The sequence below is a fragment of the Eublepharis macularius genome, chromosome 1 (genome assembly GCF_028583425.1).
Source record: "Eublepharis macularius isolate TG4126 chromosome 1, MPM_Emac_v1.0, whole genome shotgun sequence".
Classification (NCBI taxonomy): Eukaryota; Metazoa; Chordata; class Lepidosauria; order Squamata; family Eublepharidae; genus Eublepharis; species Eublepharis macularius.
Window position 1 is genome coordinate 129,099,799 of NC_072790.1, and position 12,471 is coordinate 129,112,269.

General features: G+C 38.9%; 1 protein-coding gene across 2 annotated transcripts in view; it reads left to right on the top strand.

Annotated features, from left to right (window-relative positions):
- The window catches only part of MTHFD1L (methylenetetrahydrofolate dehydrogenase (NADP+ dependent) 1 like), a 253,352-nt gene that overhangs the window by 120,755 nt on the left and 120,126 nt on the right, over nucleotides 1-12,471 (top strand). For both annotated transcript variants that reach the window (XM_054988191.1, XM_054988183.1), the window contains exons 22-24: nucleotides 2,959-3,000; nucleotides 4,610-4,710; nucleotides 11,325-11,502. In XM_054988191.1, the coding sequence (XP_054844166.1) occupies nucleotides 2,959-3,000; nucleotides 4,610-4,710; nucleotides 11,325-11,502 (321 nt within the window). The remainder of the gene's footprint in view (nucleotides 1-2,958; nucleotides 3,001-4,609; nucleotides 4,711-11,324; nucleotides 11,503-12,471) is intronic.

Here is a 12,471-nt window from a genome sequence, read left to right on the forward strand (position 1 = left end):
TTTCTCTCTTCTCTTCTGCTCAGCTTTTGCACCCTCTTCCACTGGCTGTTGCTGTTCATAGTCCAGTCATCTTCTGCTGATACAGAATTTTGATTTATCTTGTGTGCTATCTTTTGGTCATATGCAGTTAGTCTGCTTTTCCCTTCAGGGCATCCCCTTTCTGCTTTTGCATCTGGCATAAAGTATGTAGTTTTTAAATATTTCATCATTGCCTCCTCTGCTTTTTTCTTTTTTTGCACATTCTCACTGCTACACCCTCCATTCCCTACAGGAGCTGCTTCTCTGCTTCATACGTGGACATCCATATTCATACTGAAGCTCCCTCACACCTGCCATCTCTCTCTTTTTAAAATCCTTCTGCTAATTACTTTTTCCGCTTAATATTTTGCAAACTCGCTCTCTTACCTACAGCATGATCCTAACCATGTTTACTCAGAAGTAAAGTCCCATTGATTTCAATGGCACCTACTGCTATGTGAGTATGTTTTGAAATGTAGCTCTACTGTTATTTCATATGCCCTGCACACCTTCTAGAGATACATAAGCAGGGTAGAAACAAATAGGACTTTTGCAACTAACCACTCAACCTTCACAGTTTGCAGGAATTTGGGGATATATTTCTTAGTATTGCAGGAAAAAACACAGAACATGGATAAACGTGTTTAATATTCTGCATTTTGAATACTTCTGTGCAGACTGAGTACAGCCATGGAAACATGTTTTGGCTTCTTGGTTTGGCCAAAAGAAGCACTCAAGTCTCAGCATGGAAAGCAGCTGACCGTGCAGTTCATAAGTTGGAACGTACTTTTTTCTTTTTCTAGTCCATGAATATTTCTGCTCATTCCCGCTCCTTTCAGCTTTCCAGTTGAGATGTAATGCTGGATCTAAGGAACTGGATTTTGTTGACTTTTTGTACTTCCTTATTACCATGCTAAAAGATTGTCAAATGCAGCTTTGTAGATTTATACCCGTTAGTAATTGATTTTAAGCAACTGTTGTGCTCCAGATCTGTCAAAGAACAAGATGTCAAAGCAAAGATTAGTAATTAGATTTGCTTAATAGCCCTTCGTAAGTAGGCAGGTAGAGGGAGAGCAAACCCAGTAAAGACTCCTCTCCCTCACTACTCCACAGGACTTCCCAGCAAGGCCCTTCTGAAGCATCTCTTTTCTCTTTACTGCCTCCTTTGGGTCCCATTACTGCCCATGCCCAACTTCCTTACCTTCTCCAGTCTTGCCTTTATTGCATCTCCCCACCTAGTAACCTATACTGGCAAGCTGTCCAGTGACTGCAGTGAGCAAAAAATGAGAAGAGCAGTATGTAGTGACACGTCGAAGAAGAGTTTGTGAAGGGATATCGTGCCTGGGCAAAAGCCTTCTATGGACCAGAGTCAATTGTCCTGATTGTCATTCTTCAAGTGTGATTATAGTTGACATTTAATGATTCATCTCTTAATCGGCTCTATCACCGTTTGAAAAGGGACTCTTAACAGCATAAAATAACACTGAAATTATCTGCTATTCCAGTTCCAGACTGTGAAGGTTTGAAATAATGTTAGAGTATAGGCAGTATGATGTGAAGTTTGACCAGTGTGGTTTCTACCCCAACCTCTACCTGACAGACTGAACTCATATGGCTTCTAAATAATGAAGTATGCATGAGGAAATTTATCACAGCCAAATTAGTGTTGCTGCGTGCTACAGTTCTGATAAAGTTAGAGTTCTTTTTCCCTCTGATACTGCCTGGGTTGTGTTCTAGAAATGCCTTGCCCTCCCTAGGACTTCATGTGAGATATGAGGGAAATGGGAAAAAACAGTAACTTTTAAGTCCCAGGATAAGAAATAAGGATGTTCAGAAAAAAAGACTTGAAACTATTTGCAAATGTGACACACAGTTTCCTCCCTACCCCACATAATCCTCTGGAGGCACAAACCCTCAAACTGACAGTTTGGGGGATTTTCTTCTCCCCTACCCCATCCCTTCTGGCTCCTCTAGTGTTTCATGGGTCTTACGTGGCTTTTAGTTGCTCTGCACATACACCAAAAAGGCATACAAAGGGATAACAACAACAACAACATTCAATTTATATACTGCCCTTCAGGACAACTTAACGCCCGCTCAGAGCGGTTTACAAAGTATGTTATTATTATCCCCACAACAAACACCCTGTGAGGTGGGTGGGGCTGAGAGAGCTTCTAGAAGCTGTGACTGACCCAAGGTCACCCAGCTGGCTTCAAGTGGAGGAGTGAGGAATCAAACCTGGTTCTCCAGTCCCACACTCCTAACCAATACAACAAACTACACTACACCAAACACTACACCAAACTGGTTGATAGAAAGTAGCAGAACTTTTGCCCATCTGTCTCACCAGCCTTGATGAATAACATGATGCAGTTGCAGGATAAATTGATTGATTGATAGACTGGGAGCATTTATATCTCACTTCTTTGAGAAGACCAGAGTCAAAGTTGTAGTGGGGGAGTGGCAAATGATATGCTTAGCCATCATCTCCCCACCCCACACCCTGCCAGCTGAGCTTTATTCTTCTCTCAGGGCTTGGGGAGTCTCTTGGGTGGACAGGTAGCATATAAATGTTTTAAACAAAATAATATTTATGTGTTCCTGTTGTTCAACAAACTTGTATTTGCGATGTGATATGTTGGTACAGCCTGCCTCTGCTACAACAGAATGTTTAATTTCAAAATGGCAGCATAAAACTTGTATAAATTGTAATGATTATATTTTAAGTGTTTTGAAACTAGCTGCACTATTTTGTGAGTGTGTAGGCTGCCAAAATACATCACAATAATATAATTATTAATATTGACATTTTCTGCTCTTAGAAATATGTCAAAACATAAGTTTTAAAGGCTGTCTCAAAATCTGAAATCATGAAACAATATTTGGTAATGGTCCAGATTATTAGACCATTATTTGTTAACTACTTGTCTGTGATTTTAGGTGACAGCTGGTGCCCCTCTTAAGAGAGAATACACAGAAGAGGTAAGGACATTTGCTGCAAAATATAGAACACATTTTAATTAAAAAAATTGTTACAGTAATTGTTAATTTGCAAGCGGTAAAATAAGATAGGAATTAAGTTTGCCACCTCTAAAAACTTGACTTCTCAGGATATTCAACCAAGCATCTTGCAGCTGATACTCAATATGACTTTTATGAAAACAAATGAAAATCATTGTTTGTAACTGCTTCATGGATTTATTGTAACAGAGCGACACATTTGTCCTGGCCTCTCTGTCATGTTTAGAAATTTATGGTTGGTTTTCTCACTACAAAAGCATTGTTTATTTTTGGTGTCACAGCAGTGTTTGTTATTCCTTGTTTGATGATCTAGCCAATGCAGATTGCTTTGTTTCCATGTTTTACATCTCAGCAAGCAGGATGCTCTTTAGGTCTCACCTTGTTGTTTTTCTCCATTGTACCTCCTTATATGGCATGTGATGTTCACCTCCACTTTTTTGGCTTCATGGCTTTTATGGAAGTGGACTTCCTACCCACTAATATCATGTCACAAATATTCTGGGAGACAAGCTTCACTGTACACTGGTAATACTTAGTTTTGCCCAATATGTGAGTAGGACAGACAAGATACAGTGACTGATTTGTTAATGCTGTGATTGCAGCAGATGCGTGGCTCTTGAGTAAGTCCCATCAGTGGTTCTCCTTAAGCAAGAAAGAAGGAAGGGGACTGTAAACCAAGGAAGTGATCTCTGTCTCTTACATGCTCCTACTCTAGCACTAATCTGATTCTTTCTCTCCCCCCCCCCCCACACACACATACTCACTTCATGTCTTGCTCCCTCCCCAACACTTACTTGGTTCTTTTTCCTAGCCTCACATGACCATTGAGTCCTTGGCCTGGAGCCCTCTGTACATCACAGGGGATTTGGAGAAAGTCTTGTAGAATCTTTGTGTGGTTCTCTAAGAAGGTCAGAAATAGCCTTTTACTGCTTTTGAAACCTGCCACACTATTACCAGACCTCTGTAAGTCACAGATATGTATCGTCCTAGCAACCACTGCCAGCCAGCCAACTCTACAGTAAAGTTGTTGAGATTTGTATATTAGCAGAGTCCAAAATTAGTAGTTTGGATTTCATATTACAGTCATTAAAGAGTTTTCATGTTTCAGGCCTAAATGTGACCTTCCTGAAACTGTTCACATATTGAACAGAACCATTTCTAAGGATGGGACAAACTAATAAGAATCTTGGATAGGATATGGAGCAGAAATGTCTTTATTAAATACATTTACCATGTAAACCTTTTAGGTGGAGCTGTGTGTTAGAGTAGGGGAAGCTGGGCAATATCCCTATACACTGTCTTCTTTTTCTTAGCCTTAAACATTTTTGACAAGTATTTTGACAGACATTTTAGTGATTGTAATGGTTGTTTTATTTGTTGCTGTGCTGTTGGTGTTGTGGTTGGAAAAAATGCAGTGCAATGTTGAGCATGGCTTAATTAAAGCCATAGCATGAAGGGATAGGTATCATAAAATGAATATAGTCTTTTTATTCGTTTTAACAATTGAAATTAAAAATTAAAATTAATTTTTTATTCGTTTCAAATAACATTTTGCTTTCTTTACTTGTAGAATCTCAAGTTGGTATCTGATGGCTGCAGTAATTTACGAAAACAAATTGAAATTGCTCAGCTTTTTGGTGTTCCTGTTGTGGTTGCTTTAAATGTTTTCAGGTAAATTAAATTTTCTTTTATTCAGCTGAGAAATAACCTCATATACTAAGTACATGCTGTTAAAGCGCACAAGTCTAGTGCCATCCCATGAGCTTTATATCTTCATATCTGTATTGAGGTAGGCAGAGAGTCCAAGATGGTGACTTCTGCAGACACTTTGTATTTAGGTATAATAAATAAGAAGATAAATATATTGAATTATCTAGGCGCTGGGGTGATTTAGAGTTTTGGTGCTGTTGTTGATTGATCTTTCCCCTTGACAACCCTGCCCCTTGTAAATATGGCATATTTCTGCTACGTTTGTTGGCTTTTACTATTGATGTTTTTATCCATTGGGAAGGGTAATTAATTGAAAATTATTTTTAGTGTAAGTTGTATCATGCAACTGTAATGTAAGTTGTATCATGTCATTTAGCCAACCAAGGACTTTGGATAGTACCTTGAACGTGACTTATTCCAAGATTCTACACATTATATTTGTTTGTTCCTCTGTGACAAAAAGATATATATATTTATTTATTTAAAACATTTTTGTGAAACAAAAAAGAAGCATTTAATTAAGATATCATAGGGGATGGGGGGGATAGTGGGGTATTGCATTTAGCCCTCACTATCTTTTCCTGATTTCGGATTTTTTTTTTCATACCAATAACCTGTTGGGTAACTACCTGCAGGTCATCAAGTTCAGGAGTGTCTGTATGTTGGGGAGGGGAAAGGGGGGAAAGGGGAAGCAGAGAGGGAGGGAATTGGAAAGTCACTAGAACTTATGGTTGTTAACTATGTTTAGGGGGAAAAGAGGGAAGGGAGAGGGAAGGTTTGTTCTTGTAAAGTTAAGTGTTCTAATGATAGTTACATATTATTGCCTTTTCTCACTTTTTTTAAGTTTATAGCCAAAGTCTGAATACCATTTCATGAAACATTTATTAGATTACTCACTAGAAAGAAATCTTGTGCATTATAGTAAGAATACCTTACTGTAAACATTTATCTATTAATATCTTGGAATTGATATCTTTAAAAGCTTTGTAACTATTTGTATTTATAAGCATTATTATAATAAAAAAATTATTAAAAAAATTAACAGAGATCACTGTCTTTCAAGGCAGAATGATTATCTTGGGGAGCGAAAGACCCTTCAAAACTGCAAGACAGATGTAGATACTCTTAATTTCTTCGGGAGATTTTCAAACTAAAATTTGTATTCAAAGATACCAGTATTCATGTTTTTGTTTATAATCAGGTGTTACAACACTTCCAGTTTAAGGTTTAAGATTAAATGAAAAGCTACATGTTTTATACAGATATTTATTTTATTATTATTTTATTATTTTCATTTATAGTCCACCTTTTTTACTGGGCTACAAGGCAGACTACAAGTATGATAAGAGTTTTCAGTCAATAAGATTACGAAATGTAATAACATTTTAGTCTAACAGCAAAGATTCCCACTAAGACAAAATAATGAAGTTGGGCTGAGATTGTAGAACAGGGAAAAGAAAAAACAAGCAAACAAACAGAACTCAAGCTAATCTCTCTGTATAAAGCAGCAAAGTGTGAGGGCCTTCCTGACAGCCTCTGGTTGCCCATTCTACTATATAGGATTCATCACAGACAATACATGTGAATGGACGATTGCCAACTTTACCTTTTGCAGGGTGGCACCTTCAGAAGGCTTACCTCAGATAGACATAGCAGGAGAGATGGTCCTGCAGGTGTGTGGATTGAGGGGCTTTGTAAATGATGCCTAGCACCTTAAATTGAACCTGGTAACTCATTGGTAACCAGTGGAGTATCTGCAGAGGGGGAGTAATATGCAGGTTCTCCTTGGTGCCCAATACTACTGGCATTCTGTACCAACTATAGTATCTGAGTTTTTCTAAGGGCAGATCCATGTACAGTATGTTACAGTAATTCAGCCTCAAGGTAATCATAGCATGGAGCCATGTGGCCAAGTCAGCAGACTCAAAATAAGAGGTCATCTTCTGAGCTAAGTACAGTTGGTAGAATGCCTTTTCTGCAGCTGCATCAGCTTCTCCAGCAATAAAGCCGGGTCATGTATCAACCATAGTCAGTTGGACCCCATCAGAAGCAGGGAGCACCATGTCCTTCAGGCTGAGGAACTTTCCAATGAACATTAAATCCATCTTGTTATGATTCAGTTTCAGCTTTTTTCCTTTACCCTTAACTGTCAGACATTGGATTTGGATAAAGAAATATAAAGCCAGTTTGGTGTATTGGTTAAGAGTGGCAGGCCTCTAATCTGGAGAGCCAGGTTTGATTCCCCACTCCTCCACTTGAAGCCATCTGGGTGACCTTGGGTCAATCACAGCTTCTCAGAGCTCTCTCAGGCCCATCTACCTCACCAGATGATTGTCATGAGGATAATGATAACACACTTTGTAAACTACTCTGAGTGGACATTAATTTGTCTTGAAGGGCGGTATATAAATTGAATGTAATGTAAGGATAAAAAAAATAGAGCTGGATTTCATTAGCATATTAATGACACACTATTCCAGAACCATGAATGACTTCTAAGGGCTTTACATAAAGATTGGGAGACAAGACTTAGCCTTGGGGAACTTTCCAAGGCAGGTCCTACATGTTATAGTCTTTAAAGATGTCGATCCTTTGCTTCAGCTTTGTACTTTAGCAAACTCATTAATGGACATTAGGGTCATGGGTGGTGTTGTCCCAGCCTCTTCTATGATTCAGATAAGACTCAGGGAGTAATTAGTTGTGGCAGTGGAATGTCCAGCCTATGGAAGATGGCTAAGGGACAGCATAAAAGGAGCTTCTGGTCTTCTCCATGCAGGCCCTTGCCACATGCTACTGAGTACTGACTCAACCACCCTTCCTAGATTATGAAAGGCTTCCATGTCATAGTCGTTTCCTTCACTTTTTTCTTTTTATGCCTATGATAGTGATAGGCAGCTTAAGACCCATGACCACATCTGGCACATTAAGGCTTCAGTCCTTTACTTCAAATACATCTGTGTAAAGTGACTTGTCTACAAATTGCTGATTTCTGGAGACATGTCACGGCATTTATTTTAGGGTATACATACAGGATATTTCGCAATGCCACTTATGGTATAGACACTGCAATCTGCATCTCAGAGGTTTTAAAATACCTCTATTTTGGCAAGTACTTTCTGTAGAAAGGTAGGGGGAAGTATCCAGTTTTACCTTCCTTGACTGTTCCATTTGCTGGGCTCTCTTCTAGTCTGAGATTTTTCTTCTTAGTGACTTGCAGCTCTTATAATTCAGCTCTCTTTCTTGACCAATTGTTTAAGTACTAGTTCAGCATGCATTTCATATTAGACAGTTGTTGAGAGTAACCCATTGGAGTACACACGCTTTCCAAATGCTTCAAGTGTCAGCTCTGTTGTTTACCGTATTTTACAGAGTGTTCAGACAAACTTCTTATTACTTGTATGTAGGTACAGTTTAATCCAGAAGGACAAACATTTAAATACATTAAAGTTCATACAGTAATAGTGTCATTAGGATGATGATGATCATGTTGAACATATTCATTAAAGAAGTATGTATAAATAAAAATATACAGTTAGAGTACCCTTCACATTTCTCTTTACAAACTGAGCTGCTCAGCAGTCTAAATTCAAGCAATTGATTTCTGCCAAGCCATAACAGTGTTCAGCTCTAGAGTTTTTAGTTCTGGGCTCAAACCCTGGATGTAAGAATTCAAGAAAAGTTCCTCTATTTGAAGTGCATTTTCCTTGCCACTGAGACATCTTGAGCTAGAGGAGGAGGAGCTCATAATATAACCCATAATATAACCCATAATATAACCCAACTCAAAAAGCTGATCCAATCTGGATGTCAGTTCAGGAACAGAACATGTGTAAGAGGTATCTGGAGGCCTGTCTGATCTTTATGGATAGTTTTATCTTAGTGTCATCATTGAACAATATTGATTGAGTCCTTGGTGACCCCCACTATTCCTGGCTGATAATCTGAGCGATACACTCTGAATGCTTCTCGAGAACGCCCTCCCCTCCCCCAAGACTTGAACAAAGCTGTTACTTGTTTCCTCTTTTAAAAGCCCTCATTTGATTGGCCAATTCTGAACCAATTTTTAACTTGTGTTTCTTAGAAAAAGTAATGAAGAAGGTGGCAGAGAAACTACAGGTGACTCATCTGCCCTTGACCTTTCCCCATCTGGCTTCAGGCCTGGCTATGGAACAAAGATGGCCTTAGTAGATTTGGTGGACAAACTCTATCTGCGTTTTGATAAAGAGCATTCCTCTTTGTTAATTTTGCTGGATCTCTCAACTGCCTTTGTTCCAGTTGACCATTCAGTTTTATTCAAATGCTTGGGAAATGTTGAAGGTGTTAGTGCTAAGTTGCTTCAGCAGTTTATTAATAAATGGTGTCCAGAAGATAACATTTGGAATTCTGGGTCTACAGCTTGTTTTTCAGTGTTCCACAGGTCTCTGTCATAGTTAGTATGTACATAAAATGTAGTATGTACACAAGAACATGAGTTAGTCCATGATTTTGCTGTAGGGTGTCATCTGTATAGTGATGACACTCTGCTGCTGTATGTGTCTTTGACTAAGCATCCAGAAGCACCATCTCTGTTCTAGGCCTGGGTCTGTCTGCCATGGTCAGGGGGCTGCTGGCAAACAAGCCAATGCTCACTTCAGACAAGATGCAGGTGATGCTGGCTGGCAAGTCCGATGATGTAACTAGCTGATAATGTGTTATCCACTCTTGAAAAAAGGAATGCTCCTTTGTGTGATTCAGTAAAAAGTATGGGTGTGTTATTAGACTTAGCATTGCTGCTTGAAAAGCAGATTGTCGAATAGACTTTCCAGGGCAATTAACAAGAAGCAGGACTAGCAGCTTATACATTATATATTATCTTTGCCCATTACATAAAGCTGTTAGAAGTAAGTTTTTCAGTTCTACCAGTTTCCCATATAACAGACAAACCTTGTAAGCATATAATATACTGTGGAAGGGATGGAAAATTCCTTGCAAAACATAGTCAGCTTGGAAAGAAAAGGGCAGACTTCTAAGTACACCAGTGAAAGAATAGAGCCTTCTTGCTGGTGTGTTTTTTTGTTTCTGTCTGCTCATCCTAGGGTTGCCAGCCTCCAGGTGGTACACAGTCAACATCAATTGATTTCAATTAATTTATCTGTGTGTAAAGTGCAAAATGTGCACAATTTCATTAATAAATTACAATAAATATGTCCAATTTCATCAAAAAGCACAATAAATATAACGAAGCATAGTTGTACAATATCCAACTGGTGGGAAAATACAGTATTCAACATTAATACAAATTCAATACAAAAATGTTGGCATTCCCAGGATGGTCTGATGCCACCGCAGACGAGGCATCAGATCGTCCTGGGAATGCCAACATGGTGGTGTACTATTGATTGAAGCATTTGCTATACTGAAGAAATGCCTATGAAGAAGTGAATGTACAAAACGGGATTGGACAATATATGACGGCAAAACCCGTAGGCGTAGCACTTTGAAGCTTTGCAGTTTCGCAGACACCAGCAGGCAATTGCATAACAGCAGAAGATTGACTTGACAGTTACCATTTGGATTTAGCTTGAATGCCAGTATGCATTTCAGATGAATGAACTATTTTTGTATTGAATTTGTATTAATGTTGAATACTGTATTTTTCCACCAGTTGGATATTGTACAAATACGCTTCTTTGTTGTTATATTTATTGTGCTTTTTGATGAAATTGGACATATTTATTGTAATTTATTAATGAAATTGTGCACTTTTTGCACTTTAAACACAGATAAATTTATTGAAATCTATTGCTATTGACTGTGTACTCTGGGAAGGGCGGTGTTTTGTCAGTTTCTAGAGTTTCCGGAGCAGCCCCTTTTGGTTTTAGCCTCCAGCTGGTGACTGAGGATCTCCTAAAATTACAACTGATGTCCAGGCCATAGAGATTAGTTCCTCTGGAGAAAATGGTTTATTTGGAGGGTGGATTCTGTGAGATTATATCCTAATAAGGTCCCACCCCTCCCCAAGCTCCTCCCTCTCCAGGCTTTACCCCCCAAATCTCCAGGAATTTCCCAACCTGAAGCTGGAAACTCTTTCTCATTCTTTCTTCCAGATAGTTCTTAATTGTGAGGTAATTATGTGTTTGAATTTTATTTAGAACACTTATAAACCCACCTTTCTCCCAGCCAACTTAAAAATGTATCTGATTTTGGAGCCATTCTCCAGTGAGTTATTGCTAGTGATTCCTATGACCTAAGAAATAAGAGAATGACCCAGTCAGGGCTTGCATGCAGTAACTCACGTGAAGGACACTATATTCAGCAAGCCAAGTTCCGTTGCTGGGACCAATACGTTAGGTACCAGTGGCAATTGAGTATCTGGGATTTTGCAACCCTGGTGCATGCATATCAGTTATTTTTGTTCTTGTCCTAGTCTGGCATATTTATCCATTGTAGCAGTGAAAATGTGCATGGTGTGAAGTTCATATAGTGAAGTACCATACTTCTAAACAGCTACTCTTGTCTAGTATACCTACATATGGGGAACCATTTAACAAATAAATCTGATGAAGCAGTAAATGAAACAACTCTCTTGTTGGCAGGACGGACTCTCCTGCTGAGATTGATTTGGTCTGTGAGATTGCCAAGCGGTCTGGAGCCTCTGATGCAGTGCCTTGCAATCATTGGTCTGATGGAGGCAGAGGAGCTGTGGAATTGGCTCAGGCAGTAAGAAGAGCTGCTAATCAGCAGAACTCATTCAGATATCTGTATGACTTGGAGGTAAGAGGGGTTCATGCTGTCACAAAAAAGAAAATGAAAGATGCAACAGATCTCTCAGGGTAAAAAATACCAAATAGCAAACACAGCATGTTGATATGCAAGTATCCTTTCAGGAAGCTCCCCTAACAGAGCACAATACTCCCATTGGAATAGGATGTTTGTTTGTGCTCTTTGTGAATTTTATTATTAAGTAGCCTCAATTATGCAGCCTCTCAAGCTATCAGTAGAGATCCAAAACATTTGAAAAAGGAGGGTTTGGAAAACGTGGTTGAAACAAGGAGAATGTTTGGGAGAGAGGAGCACTGTTCTCCCACAGCATCAAGACTAGATAAAAGTCTGATTGGAAGCTCAGTGTCTGAAGAGATATGGTAAATTTATTTTTTTGTTGCTAAAGATAATGTGGCTTTAGTACAAGAATGTTTCTTTATCCCAGTGTCTATTCATTCAGGCAGCTAACTATAAAATGCAGCAATATAAGAAAAATCATTAAATGCCACGATTAAAAATATTTTAAAATATCTTTATGCAAGATGGGTGGCCATGTTAGTCTGTCTGCGGTAGCAGAAATGAGCAAGAGTCCAGTAGCACCTATAAGACCAACAAAATTTGTGGTAGGGTGTGAGCTTTTGTGAGTCACAGCTCACTTCTATCTGAAGAAGTGAGCTGCGGCTCATGAAAGCTCATACCCTACCACAAATTTGTTAGTCTTATAGGTGCTGCTGGATTCTTGATCTTTAAGCAAGAAATTCATCCCAGTAACGGCTGTTGTTCTCATTAGGTCATTCAAAGTCATAAGCCTGTTCAGGAAGACCTGAAAATATGGTGCAAGTATCTGTAATCTTTAACTGGTGCATGGTCTAGGAGCATCAGATTTTGTAGCATTCATGAACTTAAGCTAATGAGTGTCTGTATAGGAAACTAGTGGAAGATCACATAAACTAATCTGAGAGGAATAAATATGTATAATTA